This window comes from Alosa alosa, chromosome 10 (assembly GCF_017589495.1).
Source record: "Alosa alosa isolate M-15738 ecotype Scorff River chromosome 10, AALO_Geno_1.1, whole genome shotgun sequence".
Taxonomy (NCBI): Eukaryota; Metazoa; Chordata; class Actinopteri; order Clupeiformes; family Clupeidae; genus Alosa; species Alosa alosa.
Genome location: NC_063198.1, coordinates 20,959,966 through 20,983,962, shown reverse-complemented (window position 1 = coordinate 20,983,962; position 23,997 = coordinate 20,959,966). Strand labels below are relative to the sequence as shown.

Sequence of the window (23,997 nt, the reverse complement as noted above, 5' to 3'; positions counted from 1 at the left end):
TACGCACAGTAAAGAGGTGAAATATATAATTGAGAAATCTTTAGAAATTCTCCATTTAGAAAACGAAGGAAATAATCGAGTAGCCTACGAGTTACCGTCATCTATGCCTAGCCCGTTATGTCTGGAGAAAAGACATATCAATTTGAGATGTATTGGCATTGTTAAATACAAGTAATTATACTTTTAAACGTGCTGGAACAATAAATGCGTTCTCCAAACTCCAGTAAAATGAACAGAAGTGTTTAGGCACACATACACGTAATGTAGGCTAATGACTGATCAATAACCGATAAAAATAGCGGTTAACTAAAGCTCATTTACCCTGAGTCTAACAAAATTAATACAGCTCACAAGTGTGTGTGTGTGTGTGTGTGTGTGTGTGTGTGTGTGTGTGTGTGTGAGTGAGTGCGCACGTGGACATGCGTTTTGGTATATTCCATTAGTGTGTATTAAAGTGTATTAATTGCCATATGATTTTGACTTAATGTTTTGGGGTCCACCCATAGAGAAAGTCAAACCAGTCAATTACCTGCAGACGACTTTTGTGCAAGACCTTTTTTTTTACTGGTTTGCATGTATGCAACATGCGCCTGGAGTCTGAACCATATAAAGCATATGCAATATCCTCTGAATCTTACCGCGTCTGACATCACCAGGAAAGTATGGCAGCAATTATTTCTTTATGCCATGTCAACTCCACACACACTCATTCTCAGCTGTTACAGATCAGAAGCAAGCCATCGGGTGTATGCAAGTAAATGCAACAGAAAGGCTGCTTCATATTATACAGACTTTATCTTAACATTCCATCTTGAGGGCTACCAATGCTTAATATGTTATGGGAAGTCATAATATGAAAGATAATTAAGATATCAATCTCAAATGAATAATTTCACATATATTCAAGTTGCAGTGTGCTAGATTTGGAATAATCCATCCCTTTTCACAATGTTGCCTGGTGTTACATCGATTCACCACCAGAGGCTGTCAGGCGCCTTCTTATCACTTTTACCACGCGCGCTCACACACACGAGCGCGCGCTCACACACACACACACACACACACACACACACACACACACACACACACACACACAGTCCCTGACCGTTTGATTGTTTTGACAAGCGTTCACATTCCGACTGTGCTGCCAGGTTGCAAGTAGGTATAGGCCAACATGCTTCCCTGCATTATAAGGTAGCCTACGAATAGGAATGAATGCGATGAAAGTAACAAAAATAATATTAGCCTAATTGCAATAATTATTTCCCCATATCCTAAAATTCTGTAGTATTTCTGAGTAAAGAATTTTGAGTAAAGACTACAAGCAGAATTAATTGTACTTCCATTACCCAATTGTCACCAGTTAGTACAATCTGAATTAAAGTGCATTGTTAAAAAAAAGAATGCAATGCTTACATCATTAATCTACTATATAGGAAGCCATATATTGGTTTCTAGAGAGAATAAAACAAATTAAAATAAAATAATTTGGTATACTTTAAGGCATATTTCAGCACTTTAGGTTTAAATATGTAGTCAGCAGAAAATGTGGAGATAGGTTTAAATTATTAAACCTGTTCAATTATTTTAAAACTGTACACGTACACACACATTTTAAATAAATTACACACGCCACAGCAGGCCTTTCTTAAAAGTTCAGCGGTTCAGAACATTCACATCGTAAAGACAAAAAATATACATTTAGTCCTTGATGGAGGCCCTATGCATGTAGACTATTGTGTGTAATATGAACGTATGCATGTTTATGTTTAAAAATATATTTTTATAAACGATCTAACATTTCTAATTTCTAGACGATCTTACATTTTAAAAAAAACTTCAGACTTCATAAAATTGTTTACCTAAAACAACTAAAGTAATTTAGAAATCAATAATTAATTCTAAAGAAAGTCTGGAGGCATGTTGTTTGCATTCATGTAAGTCGCATTACTAAACTTCGCCCTAGTTTATTCTGAAACATTGAATTTTTTTTCATGTTACGGCGCAAAACGTTAAGGACTATGGGGAGCATTCGTACAATAGGCTATAGCCCACTGTACTAAGATGCAGAAAAGAAAACAGCGTATTGCATTAAAAATCAGTGACTTTAATGAATGATAATCCGAAAATTGATTCAGAAATACTAACTCTCGGATCTGTAAGAACGCAAGACATGGCTCCGCATCAATCTCAAGGTTAGTGGCTAACATCACATGACGTCGCAACTTCAGATCATCCCTAATGTCCAGACTTGGGCATCATAATGAAGCCAAGTTGCCGTAACTCATCAATGAGGCACCCGCTCCAAGTTATTGATATATGGCATCGCCGTATCCTCACGCCGCCGTCAACTCGCACACAACATAAAAAACAGCTTACATACCTTGAAAATGATTTTATTGCCGACGTCTGTTTTCCTTAAGGCAGCTTCACCGCTCATCTGCCAGGATGCACCTTAAATCTCGACATGAAAAAGAGCGCTACACGGCTCCAACTTGTCCGTGTCAACGTGACGGGCTATGCAGAGACGTCAATGGTCTACCTGTTATCCACGGTCCAAATACCACACAACTCCACTGATGACTGTGTAAGTGTGCGAGATAATTTAAGGTTTCGCAAGCTGGAGAGAAAATACTCTGGATGTCAGTCAGAAGACAGGAAATTATGGAAATACGAATGTCCAAAGTTTAGAATGAAAAATACGAGTTTGTGGGGATATAGGCCTAGTTTGTTGACTACCACAACATTGACAGTATGGGGGATAATCATATCGATGATCATATATTATATAATTAAATGTATATAATTTACCTACTCACATTGCCTCTAAACTAAAAAAAAAAGCACTGCCTCGTCTGCAGATAGTGACCCCCCCTCAGTCCCTCGCGCCATCTCTGGGAGGAAGCCCACCCTTTCCTTGTTTGCTATGCACGAGCTGCCGTTGTGTCAAGGTCAAAGCGACTGCATAGTCATGGTCAAGGGTAGCCAAGAAGTGACGTAAGGACACAATAGATTTTCTGTGCAACTCAGACTGCTAGGCGAAACAGCAGACGAGGGAAACAAACAATTGCGAGTATACTCGCCATATTTGTGAAATTACCCACAGCCCTCTCCATTAGAGGCATAATTGCAAAGGTAAAAGAAAGATTGAGTTCCTGCATAATTATCCTATCCTTACCTTTTATCAATTCCCTCTTTTTCCAGAAACAATAGTGAAGGCCTAAAACCAGAGTTGTTTCGGAGGTAGCCTGTTTGTATCACCTTGGGAATACACAAGGGGACCGATCTTATGTAAATATCCGTTCTGTAAATAATGCTGGATCAAAGATGCATTTTAGCCTTGACATTCCCTTCGACTGCTCCCCAAAAGTGTCCCTATAGACACCGTATAGACTTTCTACCGTTCACCCGGGAAAGACTGTATACAGCGTTCAAGCTATGACTCATTAGTGGTGTAATTATGACAGATGTATAACCCAGCCATATAAAATATGTTGAACTTTAAGATACACAGGCGTACACTGCGTATATACCACATACTACATAGCTTATAGCCTATATTAGGCCTCTACAGTATACTCTATATTGCATATGCATTGAGCCTCTGCTATACTCCAAATTACTTATATGTTGGGCCTACGCACTATGCATCACATACAAGTACAAGTATAAAAGTATGAGTTTTTGTATTTCTATAGAAATTTCCAAAATATCTCAAAATAAACGTAATCTGGATGAGGTATGCTACATAGATTATCGCAGACACCTGTGGTCTTGGAAAGCACCAGAAGCCCTCACATTTCGAACCACGCTATCATTTTACTACATTTTGGCAAATAAAGTAATCCTAAACAAAAATAAAGCAAAGGAAACAAGCACGACAAACTTGTTGCTATATGCTGGCATTCATATTTTAGTTTGTTTTCGCACATCAACGCAAAGTGAAAAAAAAAAAACACGAAAAACACCATTTTTGTTCAAAGTCCATTTTCGCATAGATTTGCATTGTATTTGATTGATTTGCGAAAACTTGTGTGCAATTTAACGTTCTTAATTCGTTTAGTGTTTATCTGGCAGTCTAGAGGACTCAGATTGAAGGCCAGATTTAAGAGAAATGGGACAAATGCGAGGTAGTCGGGGTACATTCATTCCACCTTTTTGGAACATTTTTTACATTGCAGAGCACTGTCTTTGCTAAATCGCCAACATTGTCTATAGCTTAATGTTCATTTACAAAAACAGGTCTACAAATAGTCGCAGAATGGCAAATATCGTCTTCTTCGCAGTCATAAGAGATATAAACAAAAACATAAACCCTGTCTTGTTTACAAGAGTGTAGCTAATTCTCGTCCTCAACGTCCATCAAAGGGCGAAAACGTTCATGTAGCCTAGATGGTATTACTCGTAGCCTATATCACAAGAATTGTGAAACAGTCTTAAGCGTTGCTGGTGACTGATTCAGTTAACCAAAAAAATAGATTGTGTGATAAATTGAGTAAATAGACAACAAAAATAATTACTTGTGTAAAACTACTATTCGTGACTAACCTTACACAATGGCGCGCAGATGAGTAATTGTTTCAAAACTGGATCAAAACAATAAGTTGTTTCCGGTGTTAAGACCGTTATATTGGCGGCATTGACATAGCCTAAAGTGACACTTCAGCTTCCAGTTTCACTCATGAATAAAATCCTTTGTTTATTTTTCATATGTCTGGCTTTCACGGATGGTCTTTTGAATGACTATGCTTATGCCTTTGCCTGGGGCGAAAATAATAATCGCATTCATATCCCATCTCTCTTGACGCATGACACGACACTAAGGCGCCATTTGAAAATGTGTCTACAAATGAATGTTTAGCGTAAATCAGTGTTCATTTCAACATACAGTAGGCTAAATCTGAGTTCATTTAATTCCCAGATTGTATACTCAAAGTTGTCTTGTCTTTATGCCTCTTTGCCCAACATCTAACTATGACAGCCAGGCATAATTCAGACCTATTTGTGAAAGAAGAAATTGATATACCAATGGTGAGTTACAGTAACTTTCTAATGCGACGTAACAGCTAAGACTCCAGGAGATGGAGATCACGGAGTATAATTGCGCAGCGGTCATGCTGTATAAACGGTTTAAACGAGGTAGGCTATTAATGCCACTCAATAGCATAAGGAAAAATAAGGCAAATGTATATTTGCAGTTCTGGTCTGAGAAATAAACACACACACACACACACACACACACACACACAGAGAGATAGATAGATAGATAGATAGAGAGGGAGGCAATCAAAATAAGAACAACAGTACCACTATTACTATGTAGTCATTGCTTTTTTATTTATGAAACATTTCCATTAACACACACCACATCACTGTTCACATACTGTACTGAACCAATGAAAACGCGTACAATGAAAGTCGTCGGCTCGAATGCAATGGGAGCGAACTCGCTATATATAAACCAACTAAGAGATTGTGCATTAATACGTAGTTCTCTTTTAATATTCATTAATTGATAATCATTCCAGTTGCATGACAGACATATCCTTCACTGACAAAGAACAAATTATGAGAACCATAAAATATAAGCAATTTACAACCCCTACCATTCGAGAATCTTATTTAAATAATAAATGCACGTAACTGTACAATTCCACATTAGCAGCCTCCCTCCACCCTTGGTACCAAACAAAAGACGATCACTGAAGAGAAGGTCTGTTTAAAGTTGAAGTGTCCTGTAACCAGAAATGGCTTGCACAATATCGACAACAGCACTAGAATTCTCCACACAAACACTGGCAGTTCTATTCGTGGATCTGAGAAGAAATCCAGTAGGCTACATCATTCTCAAACTCTTCTTTCTGGGGAAAATATTAATTCGAAGCACCAGAGGGTTTGGGGGCATCCAACGCTGCGTCATTACAGTCAACCTTCTCTAGTTTTGTCCTTGTTATCAACACACTTCGATTATGAACGTGAAATCCAGATGATTAACTGACGCAAGCGACTGATGCGCATCAGATTTCGGATAAAATATAAATATTTAGTTCGTGTGGGTAATAAACATGGGCGTGAGTCGTCATGGCCGCTGGTAAAGAATGATCAGGTGGCATGCATGTGGGCATTTGTCTTGGATTTACAGATGAATTTCTTCTCTTTGACGCGACGGTTTTGGAACCAGATGGTAACCTGTCGCTCAGAGAGGTTGGTGGTTGCAGAGATCCGCCGTCGTTTGTCTTTGGTAATGAACTTGCTGGCCGCATACTCTTTCTCCAGCTCCTTTAGCTGGAGTTTGGTGTAGGGGACTCGCTTCTTGCGGCCTCGGCGGTAGCTGCTGACTTCAGGCTGAAGTGGCACCACGTCTGCAGGAGGAAAGCGCAAGAGATATTAATGCATGTTTGGCCATTAAACAAGTGAACAAACAAAAAAACAAGTGAAATTACCATCTACTTAACCACAATAAATAAACAACTAACAATGTATGTGATATAACGATAAATAGACAGAATACCTCACTATTAAGGCCATCTGAAAGGTTCTTATATTATGTGGCTGGCATTGGCCAATTTAATGATTATCAAATGAAGGCAAAATCACTATTTGGCCTGACATTGGTATGACATCAGTATTTATCAAAAGAACGGCTATATATATATTCCTTACATTAACGTTTTAACCTAGGCTAATAATGTGCCTCGAAGCAAACAGGGAGTATGGAAGTGATTCACTGTGAACTTCTATGATTGATAGCGATGTTGAAAACGCACAACGCTTTTGGGGTGATGTCGAGACGAGGAGGTTGGAGGCAGGTGGCGGTAAACTAGTTGACGTCAATACTAAAGTTTGACGCAGACATACTAACCATATCATTACTTAGATCATAAGATCAACAAATTATCCTTTGTGTGGTATCATTCAAATGATATACTAAATTTGGTCTCAAGATATGGATTCACAGGTTACAAGGCAGCAGGCCTACACACGGGTTATACAGTTATTCAACGTGCCGCCTTCATCATCAAAAAAGATTTCACTGAGGGGTATTTTCTTAGCCTTGCTGACGCCAATCAATGGAAAAGCATAGGATTTGCATTTGATAAGCATTTGAATACACACATAGGTCGCAATATGACTTCCAGGCCTACACACCAGGAACATAGACCTACCTACATCTATGGCCTACAGTTGACAGAAATCGGTTCTAATCTAAATTCCGCTTATTCTAATAAATATGGGTGTACATGCTAAGAGTATTGAGTTCCTATTCACTAATATACCTAGTTGCTATTACGCACCATCACGTTATTTTGAACAAACTAAGGTCAAGAGGCTTTATCATCATAATAAACATAGTTGTGGATTTAAGTTAGTCACGATTATCACCAGTGTTTATAAACCAATGTTTATATATTATGTGCAAGAACTACTGATTCTTCTTTATTTGCTATCCTTACTGCAATCATTAAAAGTATATATTTCAGTCAGTTAAAGAGTGGATCAGCGGAGCAGGGGAAATTAACTGGCATTGTTTATGAGGGCATGTACAACGGTTAATAGGACAGTCTTACTGAAGACAATGGAGAAGAAAACTATAGCCTATTAAAATGACGACCGACCGCGGGGAATGCTCTAGTATTTGGAAAGGGTCCAATTTAAAAAACTGAGATTTGATTACTTTCAACATCTATCAAGAATGCTATCCAGGATATTATTTTGTGTGATACGTGTTGATATGAAAAGTTATTAAACGGACAATTATTGAATGTGTGTATTACTATTAATATGTGCATTATTATTCCTTGTGGAACTGAAGACGACCAACAAGAGCAAAGCTGACGTGTCTTAAACGTTAACTAGATCATGAGTGATAAGCCAATCAACCCTGGAATCTGGGAGCTATTCTTAACAAGATGGAACGTGAAACCGATATTCTGAAATAGAATTTGTCATCCAATAGGACCAAATGGCCTTTGCATTCATTGCATGGGAAGCTCCTGCGTTAGCCGCATGGTGGAAACATTCAGCTGATGTGGGTGACTGACTGAAGACCTATGCAAAATACTTTCATTCTGTGACAACCTATGCATTTATGCGCGCGCGCTCATACGCGCACATACACACACAGTCGTATAGGGACACGCACACATGCACGCGCTCGCGTACACGCGAACACACAATTCACATATGTACCTCTACAGAGAAGACTCGCATATACTGCAGTTTCAATAATAGGCTACCCCATAGCCATGGGCATGTGGACAAATCTTGCCATACGCATGGAGACTGGTGGTGACGTTGAACAAAAACAAATGATAAAATTACGTAAAATGCATCAAAGGAGATCTGTGGCCTCCGCTGAACGATTACATCTGCAGCTGAGAGCTGAAGGGACTGTGGATGGCTTTCTGCCACCACTCCCAGAGACATGACAGTCCGCACACAGAGATTTACTGAGCCTGAGCAAACAGTGCTCACAATATTACCTGCTAGGGCAACGCTATGCCATCGTATTCTCACAGGCTGTCCAAATACCAGAAGGTTATTATCAATATAATGACGAGGCTGTGAATATGGTATTACATTTCAGTACTACAGTGACAGATTATTGACCAACTGATCCTCTTGTTTATTACAATGGGTTTGTGATTAAACAAATACGAGAACTCAGCTGTCCACCTTTATACAAAGTCCCCTTTTTTGCTAAGTTAGTCTGACCACGAGGGCTCTCTATTAAAATACAGTTTTGTAACATTCAGCTGGAACTGTTGTGGTCGATACCCCTTCCATGCGTATTAGGCCACGGAAAACACCGTTACCCTTCCCTGCTCGCGACATAAATAAGAAAAATGCGTGTACAAATGATAATGGCCAATACTGTATTTTGGCACACATTCTGTAACTGACAACTAAAGACCATATAGAAAAGGGAATATGCACTATTAACTTAACATGAATCTCTACAATTACATAAATTACTGGCGTTAAAGATAAAGTGACGTTACCGAGGCCGCCCGAGAATTTGTGATGCATGAATATACATGTACACAAATGCATGAAAACGCGTTAGTATGATGCATTTACGCACACATATCCACCCATATTATTTGTTTACTCAGTACTCTATCGATAACAATATTTGACAACTTAACAAACTAGCAATTATAGTGTGTATGTAACATTGAACACTGAATATTTAGCTTTTGTTGCCTACCTGGAAATGGAGACTTCCAGAGATGGGTCGACTGAGTTTGCTCCTTGGAACAATACACCTGGCCATCCCATCCGTTCGACAGAGCCCAATGTTGGTAACCGTCCATAGGAATCAAAGTTTCATGTCTCGGCTCTGGGTGCGTGCTGATTCCCGGCACAACTGACACGTCCAAATAACCCGGGACAGTTTGGTAAGAGCTGGCGAAGCTCGGGTAAAAGGCGAATTCCTTGGCTCGGCTGGAGAGCTCCTCTGTGGGCAGTGCTGCGCTCGGCTCCGTGTACTTTTCGGCAGGGTGATAAGAGCATGGCTTCTGCTGCAGGTTGACGTTGTGCGAGTGAGACAATCGGCACCCGTAGTAAGGGCTTCCAAATGGATAGCCATAGCCCAGCGAGGCGCTCGACGAAGTTTGTGGGGCAGGGCACTGTCGCCCGGCGTCTTGCGAAGGTAGATCGGGGTACACGGAGCCCTGGTGGGTAGCAATGCTCCCGGAGTGACGGCCAAGTGCCGGGTGCGAGATGAGATCCCTGCAGTGGGTCGCAGGGCAATTCCCGCTCAGTCCCTCCATGGATTGGTTTTTATGTGGATTATTTTCATTCGGACTTTTTTCATACACGTACATCAAGGTGTCCGCCCAGCATGGATGCAGGACCAGCGAAGTCGTCATATCACGGGCTGCCGATGCTTTTTAAAAGTCGACTACTCCAAGACGGACACCTCACTTCCAAGCTCATTTTTTCACGCTACACGCATGCGCAGCCGAAGCTCTTGGAAGTGTCCAGTTCATTATTAAGACTAGGTATTCGGCCGACATGTGACGATAACAAGACCAACGTGAGCCTACGTTAGGGGGTGGGGGCCAGGGCAGCGAATCATCCCTTTAAATCACATTTAGAACCACATTAGCAACTGCACTTCCAAGTGTTGTGAGCCCATTCATTGGCTAAGGTATACAGACGCGTATGTCCTTAAAGGGAACGTGTAAAACCTGCAATAGCCTGCGGAAGGAGGCCAAGTGCTCGTCACATTTGTCGAATCTGAGGGAAAGTTAAAAACAAAAACATACGAATGTTTGATATAGGTTTTCATTAAAATCGCCTTGATGGGCCTATGGACTTCATTCGTCTTAATTACCAAGTAATTATAAGATAATAATACATGACATTTTAAACAAGCTCGAACGTGATTTGGGATTAAATTAAATCCAAGTTGCTCCAATAAACACATAGCCTACAAGAAAATGGGGCGACTTCTCAAAATGCTCTCTACAAAATCAGGTGAAACGTGTTCAGTCCCGCAAGAATTCCTTGTAAAGGCACTATGATCCTGTTTGACACAAGGTAGGCTGTTATGCCCTTTTCAGTGATACAAACATATTTTTCAGATGAACGGCAATTGCATCAATATTTTTAAACTAAAACGAGAGAGAAATGTATGTAGGCAAATGCAATTGTTATCGGAAACAACCATAACGTTAGACGCCCATTGCTTCGATGTGGGACAAGATAAATATCTATATATGTATGCACAAGAATGAGTAAAAATGCAGCTTATATCAAACTGGGAGCACATGAAATACAGTCATTTTCAGGTGGCACTGCGTCGGTGGAAATCTGTGAAATACCATATTTAAAAACTTGATTTCAGAATCATCAGATAGGCTACATGTCTGAAACTTGCGGATAGACCTAAGGCTGCCTGACATACTGGCATAGTTTGGTACGTAAAAATATAGGCCTATTGGTTCGAGGAAACACATTACAATAATGGAACAATAATTCGAGGTCAGAAATAGGCTACTAGAAGATTGGGACAGTTTCTTCAACAAATTAAGTTAAAACTACAATGCGTAGCCTACATATTATCATATGGAACACACATTCTGCTCATTTATAATTTCGTAAACCTTAGTAGGCTACGTTTTCTAATCACTTCATGAGTAAAATTACAGGCCATTTTAGTCATCTTAAGATAAATGCAGGGCGTAGGTTGAGTCTCTGTATCCCCGCCGCTTTTGAATATTTCTCTAACTACTGGATATAAAAATACAATAATGCACTACAACTATTAACTGGGATCGCACTTGTACGACCAAAGGAAAAGCAGCCATTTTCGGCCAGTAGTGTAAACAGCTCACAAATATTGACCATTCGCCCAAATGGCATCTGCCAGGAAGTCCAAGGTCAAGGTAGAAACGCAGACAAACAGGGTCGTAATCAGTCTAGACAGACAAGAATGAACTTCACACTCGCATTGTCGAGTTTACGTGCAAACTCAGTGTAATTAGAGAGGGCTTTCAATTGTGCTTCCGAGAGCAAGAGAGAGAAAACTTGACTAAAACAAAATGTTTGCTACCTAAAAAAGTTAAAAATCCAACAATGACTATTCGTATATCGTGTGTATATCGCCGTCTAGTTTTTAGAATATCTTATACTGCTACAAGACCATCTATGTGAGAAGTTACGTTTAAGTACTATATTTTAATGGCGTCTAAGTAGCAATGTCCATTGTTAAAAACGCATTCTCTGGCGATAGTAATAATATACTGACTCAGAGCACAGAAAAACGCCTCATAGTGTGGGCGTATAACGCCAAAAAGAGATGCCAGTCATAACTAATGTTAAAGCAGGTTTGATGAAAAGTATTCAGCATAGCCTACAGATCTCTGACAATGACACCATCCAAACTAACTTTCACTTTAAGACCTTCACTGTAAGAATATTCACGGAAATATTTTTTTACTGACTCGCTCAGACCAACCAACACACACACACAAGTTTTGTTTTTCTCCGTCAAAAATATTACAATGACACCTGAAAATAAATCATAAATCCAAAGGGTCCAGTAGATTTGGGCCCAAACTGTGCAACATAAGCTCTCCTATTTAGCACTTCCCATAGCACATTTGAAATAGGCCTACGTGTGCAATGTAGTAGTCTGTATAAATATATACTATAACCAAATGCATGTTCATGTCTCAAAAAAAGCAAACAGAAGACAACTTACTAATAACTAAACTATTTCCATAATCAGACTTAGTACTTGGACCATTGCAGTAATGACCATCCCCCTCCCACACCAACAACAACAATTCTGATTTAGGGTTAGAAGGACTCCGCACAGGTTCAGAATGCATACCTAATAATGTATCATTTTGTGCTACAGGCTACATTAGACATCATAAGGCTGCATATTTGCAGGCCAAGATTAATATTATTAGGGACACTCGAAATATAACCGGTATATAATCTCGCATCTGTCCGATGCAAAGCAAATCGAATTCTGAATATTCTATGCAGATATTACGTGCAGTAGTATTTATAACGCACTTTTATTGATCTGTGGCGAAAACACAATCCTCTATTTGAATATCCCACTGTGCTCTTTAGCGTGCATTTACATTTATCCAAATGTCTAAAATCATCAACTGCACTTCAGATCCCATTATTCATATTGTAGTGAAAATTACAACTGGTAAGATAGATTCCAACATTTCTACCAAAGTTGGTGTTTTCCCAATTCAGGCTTGTTGTAAGATCAACATGTTGAGAATAAATGACTAAAGGGGAGAACGTTTTTGTTTGTGTTCAGATAAAGCGGCTGTCAACTGCTGTACTAAGCTCAGATTCAGACTGCATACCTGGCACTTAATCTTGCTGCTATGCAACACCATACCACTGCATACTCCAGTGCTGGGATTAACGTAATTAAGAACACTCTTTATAAATTGCCTACTTGTGTCTATCCGTCGCTAAAAGCAAACATTCGGAATGGTACAACACTAAATACAGCAGTGTTTATAACGCACGCTGAATTGATCTGTGTAAGAACCCTCATTTGACACTTTAGCATATTTGCATTCATCGACATGTGTATAGATGCTTTAGAAGCAAACAAAATCCATTGGGCCTCAGATAACATTCAGCTTCTAGTGAAAACTACAACTGGGAAGACTTGCTAAGATCCATAATACTATTCATAGATATATATTTGCATATAAGATCCATTATAATAGTTTTTTTTTATTGTTCCAATTCAGGATAGTTGTACGATCTGCCAAATGTTTGGATCAAGTAACTCAGAGGACGCAGAACGTATTTTAGTTGTGTACAAGGGACGCTGCTGTTATTTGCTGTACAGAATCAGCTCAGGTGCACCGATATCTGTGCGCAATAGTAGGCTATGGAACCCTAGGGTGCCCCCTCTCTCTGTAGGCTACATATTTCAGTACGCGCGTGTATCTCCACCTAAATATTATCCGGCTGACACAAGAGGTGAAACAAGACATCAAAAGGCATAAATAACACTAAATGTCGACATCAAAAGGAGTTGAATTTTCTTTAAATATCCAACAGTAGTCGAAAAACATCCATAGAAAATGGGAAGACGCACCTAAGCAAACTGAGCAAACATTTAGTTAGATTTCAGGTCATGGCAGAGAGCCATGCCACTTCGTTATAGTGCTATCCAGTCATATTTTTTTTTTTTGCTATAACCCCATCAACCGTAATTTGTCATTTTGGATGCAATAGGTTCACGTAGCCTATCCATTTGACCATGCACTTGTGATTTGACATTGGGATGAGATGTTGACCGCTTCAGACACTAATACCGATGAATGCAACAACATACACTGTTGTTGGCTGGCGTTTTGTTGTGGGGTAGGCCGTCTGTGGGTCTCTTCAAGGTCAAGGTGCAAGAAGCTGTCTGGCACAATGGACATTTTCAGGGGGGCCTTGTCTTGTGGTTGGAGAAGAAGAAAGTGCAGTCTAGTTTTCCATCGAAACACGAGAAAAGCAAAGACGCACGTTTAATGCCAACACTGCAAATAACACGTGGGCGGCAGGAATGGACCAGGCTCCTCATCTCATGAGAGATTTTTTCCCGGAGCTCAGTTAGTTGGGCGTTCATAGTTCTGCGGCTCCATAAGTAGGCTCCAACCCACCAAATTTTGCATTCCAATTTATCAGCCAACCGCTCTTAGCATGGGAGTGAATATATGACTACAAGCTAGTCATGCTGTCAAAAGCCTTGACGCACAAGAAAAGTAACTTTTAAGAGAGAACGAGGAACGGGATATGAATACCTTATGTTCATATCGTGAGCGTGACTAGCATTTTCCTGAATGCAAGACACTCTACCTGTATAAGAAAGACGTATAATATGTGTGGGTTAGGAAGTTTGTATGCCTAGTCTAATTTTGCCTTGATATAACTCTGGTTCGAACTTGAGACATTGAATAAACATACTGACAACCATAAACAATGAGAAGTTAATACACAAAATCAATCAATACACAAAATCTTATTACTGTAGTCTGCCATTTGCATGGGGATCTATTGTTGGGAATTACAGCAAGTGAATTTAGAATGGTAAATTCTCAACCGTAAGCATGACCACATTCTTGAGCGACAATGGGCAGGATACTCAAAACAGAGCTAAAACAAATGCAAGTGCGAAATGGGTCACACACAGAGCCAAATCTAGTACTGATCTAGTGCTGGTGCGTGGTGACCGAACCTAGTCAATCTTAATTGTTTGCACCTTTGGACTAAGTAAGACTAAGTATAATAGAAAACCCAACTGTAGTCAATTAATTGCGCAATGCACAAATCAGCGAAATAAAGCGAATCATTTTGTAAACCAAATTGTTGTTCCGTTCTATCAAAGTCATCTCAAATCGTTGTATAATTCCGATAAAAACATTACACGTTTGGGGAATCTTTAGAATGCCATTTAGCATAATAGTAGTGCTCTTCAAGCTGAATTTTGTCAATCTAAATGTGTATCGAGTAGCCTACTGTGTAGACATAAGGGCTGTGTTTTAATTTGGTCAAGGACAATTAAAAGTGCAATAATGATACCACTGTACTTGTTCTTCTGTTTTTTTCTCCAAGAATATTGTCATAGTGCGGGATAGGCTCATATTTACCGTGACTGTTATAAAGTAAATACTCTATAAATGAAGGAACGTCTGGCGTCGTGAAAACAGCAGAAACGGCAGCAGTGGTAGCAGAAGGATCAAGTTGTTGGTATGCACTTGGGTAACATGGCAGTTCAGGGGGCTACTCCACATATGTGTAATATATAGGCCCATTAAAACATGAGCAGGTATTACTTCAATCAGAATAGTGCCAAAAACCTGGCGAGCCTAATAAACACACAGATATAGCGCATTTCACTCCATCCCGCCACGCAAGGGGATACAAGGATAGAGCACAAACATCATGGAAGATGCTAGTTTACTTAGTAGTAGCCTACTTGATATGCATTCAGTTAAATATAGCTGAAGGCATACAGGCGGGTTATGGTATTCGATAACTCTGCCTTAACTCACTATTCCTTGCCACATACCACAGTTGAATGGAGAGACTGAATATGTTCGACAGATGCGACATGGTATTCAACTGTATCTTGAGCACGGGGATACAATCAATGCATAATAGGCTAATAATAATAATAATAATAATAATAATAATGTCACTTCATATCAACCATTACAGTAATGTACACTTTAATCAAATGTATTAAACATCTGTATGACAACATTAGCAGTACAGCAATCCTGTGTGTGATGTGCTTTGCATCCAAGGACATCCTTCCACAAATAGCCTATTTGCATGTATTTGCTTAGTAGACGCTTTTTGTTAAAAACAGCTACTCATCGAGAAAAAAGAATGCCAATTACAAAGTGAGCAAGGCTGAATAATTTCCATATCGCCAGACTGAAGATGTAGCTATCTATATAGTCTACATATAAACAAAAGATGAGTCAAATTGCGAAATAAATGAAATTGACGTTTCTTAAGTGATTTGCTGATTTCTGTGGACTGAAATAGGAGTTTACAAATATTGAATATAAAACACCGAACGGTTTATTCAGGGTCTTGACTGTCGGCTTTAATGGTGCATTGGTGAAAATGGCGCGTCGTCTCGCCTGCAGACCTGTCTCAACAGCAGAAGTCCAAGTTCAAGTTAAAGCGGCCGTCTGTCCAGACGCTTGGACACTCGCCAGCCCTTTTCAATTAGTCCACCGCCTGCATAGACCCATTCCAGTTCTATGAATTGGACTGAATACAAGCAACTCTCGCTACTGGCACATATTCCATAGTTTGCACATAGCTATAATCCTGTTATTCTTTTTTAATCTTTTTAATTAATTGTTATTTGATCGAGATGGAACACGAAGACTCCAGACCATTGAGGTAATTGCATAATACTGAATTCGTTAATGCACATCGCAGGCTACAGGAGAGACTGCGGAGATTATGAGTTTTTGATAACATATTTGCCTTTTGTAAACAATACATCTAACCGATAGAATCTAGCAATTCCACCGGTAATACACGACAAGGAAGAGCAGTTGCAGAGGGACGCAATGAGCAATAATACCCTACAAAACAACATTTGAATTTGATATATGTTTCGTTGAAGACAGGATTTGCAAACACTGCAGCAAAAAACAAAATTAGGTTCTGTCCCATCTCCTTTAATCATGAATTATTCTCGGGCCTGCAAATATCCTTTACGAAGTTATATGTAACCTAATGCACACAGAATGACAGACACGAATGTGGTTAACATTTAACAAATTGTCATACATCAATACACACAAATATCTAACAGACTTAAAGTTACTTCAAGGATGAAAAGTTCTCTGGTGGTTAGCATTTTCCCTATTCTTAACAACATTGTTTCTAAGTCACGCCCGTGAAGGACAACGTGTTTTTCAGATTATCTAAAAATTAACAAGGTATGGTCTGGTCTAGTATAATATAATTACGAAGAAATTAATAAACTATCGGGAAATCAGTGATGCAATAACGGTGTGCAAGGACGCTTAAACTGCACAGGAATGCGGAAGATCCACAGTGTAACCCTGGTGTGTAAAAAAACAGCCAGTGGGACGATATCATTACAACCCATGTCAACATTAAAGCGATATAAAACATTTCCTAAGGGGTATGTTTGGAGTCGTACCGCTCCACGCTTGTGGAAAGAAACAGATTTCATAAAACGCGAGGATACATTTGTTTAAGTGGCGAAGCCCTGGCCCAGAGCTTCACTTCTAACCTGCAATGGAAGCTTGTTAAACATTTAAAAGTAGGCTTATGGTTATTTTTTAGGAGCCGCTTAGGGAAGTGAATTGGAAGTTAATGTCAGGGTGTAGTTTGACTTTACGGATCCGAGTGACGCGCCTGATCCAAGTGTGTCAATTGATCGCTCGCAAAGCGTGGCCTCCAAATCCAAGAGAGCACAATAATTAAAGTGGACCAAGGCTCATCTTAAGCAGTCATCTGATAAAAAAGTTGAAGAAGGATGGAGACTACAAGGGTGCTGCAGTGCAAATGTGTGTGTGTGTGTGTGTGTGTGTGTGTGTGTGTGTGTGTGTGTGTGTGTGTGTGTGAAATAGAGAGGGGAGAGTGAGACAGAGAGAGGGAGTCTGTGTATGCAGTGAGAATATTATAGGCTGAGAAGATCACTGGCTTTTGTTCAAAAACATGCTATTATTACTGTCCATGACACCAAACCTTCATGTGAAAGGGGGGAAGTAAAAATGACTTTAGGCTACACATAAATGTACCAGGGCATAGTAAATGTTATGCAGGGAGCACAAAAGAAATGGGCGCTACGGTGAATCTCTAGAAAGCTGCTCACACCCTACAAAAAAGCACTGCAGGACAGCAACATTACTAAGTAAAGTAATATGAAACCCTGGCACATATACCTAAACTGGAATAGGCATTTCAAACTGAGATGGTTAAGGCCTTAGAGAGCAAGACTTCCATCATGGAAAAATCCAGAGTCAGGCTCCCAAGGGCCCTGATTCTGTCTTACTGACAGACAGGGAGAGGAACTCTACGAATCCAGCTCATGAAAACGTGCACTGAAAATCTGTTAGCAATAGTCCACAGGATTAAAGCTCTTCGTTGTACCCTGCCTTATACCCTCCCATTATGTTTCCCTCCTGATCAAGCCAAAAGCTTTACCTCAAGTAATTACACTAATGAGCAAAGGCTGGCTTCTAACTTCAATTAGATGAATCACTGGTGAAACACCAGTAAAAAGCCCAAAGAATATTTATATTTTAAAAAAGGGGTGGTAAGGCAGTTTGGAGAGTTGGGATTAAGCCCAATACTGCTGGAGCTGATAATGGTGATAAAGATGAAGTGGGAGTTACTGTGGTGACTGCAGCTTTCTTGTGGTTTTGTTTCACAGTGCTGTTTTAGCACAATGGTTTCATCCTGTCAACTCTCCCTCCCCACGCTATCATTCCCTTTTTATCATTTGTTCATATGTCCTTATTGCCTTGGACTTTGGGTAATTTGATAATCTCATCATCTTTCTCACTTTGATTTTAATCATTCATCACCTTATTTGACTGCAGAATGTTCGGCTTTAATCACTATGAAGTCGAGTGCTGTCCACTGTGAAGACTCAAACATGCTGTTGACTTGGGGCCATTGCAAATGTCTTGAGGCTAGTGTTGTTGGTATGTTGAGATTTCAGCTGTTTGAAGAGAAGAGCCCATTTTCACCTTCAACATTCCCAACAAGGTCATACAAGCAGAGCTAGCAGCCTAAGCATGAGCTCAAGACTGACGATGAAACTGAATTGTATTTAAATGTGATATAAAAGATGCAGATAAAAGATTAAAACATGTCAGATTTCAGATTGATAATCAGAATCGAAACAGGACTATGACATCTGATAAATTGAGCAATTTGGGATATGCCCAAAGATTTAACCGCTTTAGTAAAAAAAATATAATGTAGTAGATTTAACCGCTTACACCTTACCCGACTAACAATCAAACATAGGTGAAAACACCCCAAAAAAGATAAAGAATAAAACAAACTTTCCTTCTTCTCCCTTTTTGTCCTACGGAGGCAAGTTAACATGTAAATAAGGATATCATGGCATAGAGATTCAGTATTGCGGTCTACAGGCGTCTCGGGCGCCTGCTAAATATTCAAATTAGAGTTCTCAGGGATCAAAGTTCAAGTTCAAGATTGATCCATTCCAGACAGAGCTAAAGGCGCATGCGGCACATGGTAGGGAAAAAACAGTCGCTGTTAGCCGACTAAAAATCCAGCCCTTCTTTCAAAAAAACTACTATAAACTATACAGAGCACATACAGGGGGAAATAAAAGAACGAATTCCTAGTTTCTATTCCGCAGTATTATTCCATCACTACAAACGCTATGCTTTATCGATCTTTGCAAGTCTATATGACGGATGCAATCCAAACTGAATATTAAATCATTCGGTAGCCTACGCAAAGTCTACTGAAATGTGTAATCTCGTACTGCAGTCTACATTTTAATACTGAATTGATATCGTCACGAATGTTCATCATATTTATTGACAAAGTGTCACATCACCTATAGCCTACTTTAACACCTACAGTAGCCTGTAAAGCAAGGATTTCTTGCAATCATCGAACGAAAGTTAATTAAAGAATTACCACGAATATCCAGGACGTCATCAAAACACTTCAAAATCATTGAGTATTCCCGATTATTTTTGACAAGTCTGCCTCGACCATCGAGTGCAAATCAGCCTATATTTGGGCTAAAAAAAATAAGTAGCAGCCTATTGTTTCATTAATGCGCACTTATGCGTTGTTACAAATAAAAGCCATTATAATCATTATTATAAAAAAAAAAAAAAACAGGTGATTATAAACGTATATTGCATATTTCAATCATGTAAAGCGTTCTATGGAGCTGCTGAGATCAGTCTCTTTTGGCAACTAAACCGAATGAATCGTGTCTGTATTTTTTTTCTTCTTGACACCAAGTAGCCTACACAACCTATAGAATTCTTCACAACTAAACACTAGATGGAATAGGCTACAACAACTTGACCGATTCTTCAACTGACCACATTAGCATGTTTGGCATCAGTGTGTCATTTTTTCCTCAAGATATTTTGGATAATATTACTTTGCCTTAAACAAAGATGGAATATCTATTCAACAAGCTAAATTTAAAACAGTACTTATTCTGTATTGATAACCTGGAGTCTCTTGTTTAACATTATATAGTTATTATATTATAATCCGAAGTATTGCGAAACAATTTAAGGACAACTTTTCGACTAGGAGAAAAGCACAGAAAGGTGTACTTCTGTGCATTGTTCCTCATCGTAAATGGATGTCTGTAAGACATGTGTCGTATCGAATGATACAAAATAAGGACTTGCACCATAGAAAACCTATAGTGTTCTATTTCTATTTATACATGTACATACTGTAATTACACTTATACATAGCCATATTCTACTGATCTTTGTACTATTCATCCTGCACATACACTTATTTTTACTACTCGTATAAGGTTACTGTTACTACACTGCAATGGTACTGTTACTACACTGCACATATCTGTACATACTGTGCATATCTGTCTACGGTTCATACTGAATATCTATATTTATTGTTTTTCTTATAATATATTACTGTTAATACACTGCATATATCGATATTATTCTTACTACTCTTATGTTACTGCTACTACACTGTACATATCTGTGCATGTTGTTCATACGGCATATCCATATCTATTCTGCTCTTATAAGGTTACTGCTAATACACTGCACATATTTATAATTAATTTATATTACTGTAAACCATCCCGCCATCTTAACTGTATAGGCTACTATTGTCTACACACTATACCTTAGACTGTTTATGCACCACCTGCCTATAATGTGTAGGCCTATATCACATTGCACTGTTCTGCTTTATTGCACTTCTGGTAAACTGGATTTCGTTGTCTCTGTACATCAAAGTTGAATCCAATACCAATCTAATTGATGCATTAATTATAACGTGGATATTTCCATAGCCTAGCTAAATGCACAGCGCAAATACTGCGAAATAGCGTGCATATTCTCAAAGGGAGCTACGGATGTCACATTCTCAAAGACAATGTCAATAGATTATCGTGAAGCTGTTTGACAAAATGTAATTATATGTATGGTTGGCGAGGTGCCTCCGTCACTGTAAAGTGTTTTTGTTCCTTGATAAAGCGCTATATAAAATGCAAGTTATTGTTGCCGTTTGTGGTAGCAACACCCCGGCACGTTTAATAAGAGGCAAAGATCTGTGGTACTTATAAGATGGAACAATAGTGGATGCGCAGAATATACACATACCACTGCAATGCCAGTGACTCATATACCAAGGCCGTTACGCAGTCGAAGTGGGCATACGCGCAATGAACAGTAACTCCATGACAACCAAACATACTGAGACATAGGGGGTATTACAATCACTGCCCGTCCCTATCTATGCGATAGGAAATGGAATATGGTACAAAAGGCGCAACATCAAGTATGCTGCAAGTGGTGTCCCGGATGCAGGTTCGGGAACTGTGTTCCCCATTACTTTAACAGAAAAGAAACAAAAAGGTTTAGATGTTTTAAACACCTCAATGTCAACCATCGACACAAGCTATTTAATGTTGAAGTTTATGCCTAGTTGAATACAAAACTATGACAAATCAGCTATTTTTAATCTATCGCTCCTTGCTCTCCATCCATCACATCTGTCTACCTTACAAGAACCTAGGCTATTCACTCCCTATAAGTCATAAGAACACCGCCACAAGAGAACCCCCACCACACACACAAACAAAAATTACTGTTCCCATCTAAATAGTCAAGCACACCAACGAAGTAGAGTCGTCCACCATTCAGACATAGGCTGTGTTCATACAACAAAAGGCGAATATGGAAATAGCGTTGAATAAGACTCAATCTAAAACTCACTCAAGCAGGCCAAGGTCGTAGAGACGAAACAATTGAAGTTTAATAAAAACATTACGGATGAAAACTGAACTGGTAAAATATGTTATTGCTTCTTTACGCTGCAAAATTATGTGTGCAAGTATGTGGTAGCAAACACCCCGACACGTCTAATAAGAGGAAAGGATCCGTGGTGCAAGATGGAACAATAAAATATGCGCATAACATACACATTGAGCTATATTGCTATAGTGACTCAATTTTATTATCAGTGTTTAAATACCAAGGCCGACACGCAGCCGAAGTGGGCATAAGCGCAATGAACAGTAACTCCATGATACCCAAACATACTAAGACATAGGGGACATTACAATCACTACACCTTTATCTATGCGAGAGAACATGGAATATGGTGCAAAAGGCGCAACTTCTGTATGCTGTAAGTGGTGTCCCGGATGCAGGTACGGGAACTGTGTTCCCCATTACCTTAACATAAAATAAACTAAATGTTTAGATGGTCCTTGAAGAAGCCTCGACATGTACAGGCCTTAAGCTGTAGATATTACCAACATGTGATCCCTTTCATATATCTCGTGCCTGTGACATTAGTATCAAGAGAGTATTATCAATAAGCACGCACCAACTAAGCTATTTTACCCCGACTGGCATGTACAAAGACTTAAGTAATATAAGGCAGGCGACGCAGTGTCAATTATGCTGCGCAAAGGGTTGAGCCTGTCTGCTGCGACTTCCTTGAAAACATTGATTTACGCTTGCGTCTCTCTTTGCTTACAGGGGTGGAAAAGTGCTTGTGTCAAACCAAAGTAAATAGTGACTGAGTAATTTGATATAATCTGCAAATAGGGTTCTCGTACCATGCTGCTACTATTAGCCAATTAAAAAATGCATTTTATTGCTCGTATTTGTCTCGGTTGGCGCTTTAATTGAAACGCCGCAGTGCGAGCATAGATTATTGTTGCTCCGAAGAAACCATCAAAACAGGTCCTCAATGAAATCCGAAATAAAAGACTTCTTAAATTGTTTTCTCTGCCAGTACGATGGCAACATTCGCCAACAAGTTTTTGTTTAACAGCTTGCGTAATGTGCATGACGAGCGAGTCTATTGCATGGTTAAAAGCGATGCTACCCACACTGCTTTTTTATATAGTAAATTTAAAACAAAGGTAAACTGAAGCAAAAGCTTTATGCCATCACACTTAAAGTTTATGAGCAGGGAAACCGCACTGTATACAAGTTATTGCCCAGGGAACTTAAAGAGCCACAACGGAATATAAATAATATTCTCCTCGAAGATCTCCAGCGCACAAGTGAAACGCATCTGAGTGCAGTGGCTAATTAAACGGCCGAACATGTGTTAAAGTTGGAGTTTTAAAAACGGGTTAAATCATTGAGATGGATATTCACTGGGTGTTCACAAACCATGTGTACTTCACGACAGTGTCGCATGCCCTGCTGTTTCACATCACTCACGATCGTTTGAAACAGCAGGCAGCGCAATGATTTGTGCGAATGCTGCGGTTGGATTAAAAATGCTAGGAGCAGCACAACTCAGTTTGACTATTGCTGATCGTTTGATATCTAAAGTTCCATATTGACATATTTCTGTTTTGTTGCTCTAATGGGAATATATTCTGCTGAGCTAGACTTTTCAATGGGCCAGGACTACAGACCAGTAAATCTGCATTGAGGCCTTTCATTAGAAATATAAAGAATGGTAAAAACACTTGGTATAGAAACACGTCCATGCCACCATGTTTAAACAGGACAAAACAATGAATCAGGCCAGCAAGTGATCAATTGATTTTATGCATCAGAAGGCGTGTCTACAGATCCTGCTGGAGAAATTATGCTCCAGAGAATATATAAGAAAGTGGTGGAAACAGCAACAAAAAGTGGTCTCAAACTAATCTGGTTTTGATCCACACCATATCTGATCCAGTCATCTGCCTGTGTGTCTGGAAAGACTGCTGTAGGTCTGACATGACCAAGGATCCAGATCAAAAAGCACAACATA

The 23,997-nt window shown here is 39.4% G+C and overlaps 1 protein-coding gene across 1 annotated transcript; it reads right to left on the bottom strand.

Moving 5' to 3' along the window:
- Positions 1 to 5,344: 5,344 nt before the first annotated feature.
- Positions 5,345 to 9,875, bottom strand: LOC125301534 (homeobox protein Hox-C13a-like). Its single transcript, XM_048254048.1, has 2 exons — positions 9,212 to 9,875; positions 5,345 to 6,362 (listed from the first exon to the last, which is right to left on the bottom strand). The coding sequence occupies exons 1-2, from the start codon at positions 9,873 to 9,875 to the stop codon at positions 6,103 to 6,105; spliced, it is 924 nt and encodes a 307-aa protein (XP_048110005.1). The 3' UTR covers positions 5,345 to 6,102.
- Between the last annotated feature and the right edge of the window lie 14,122 nt (positions 9,876 to 23,997).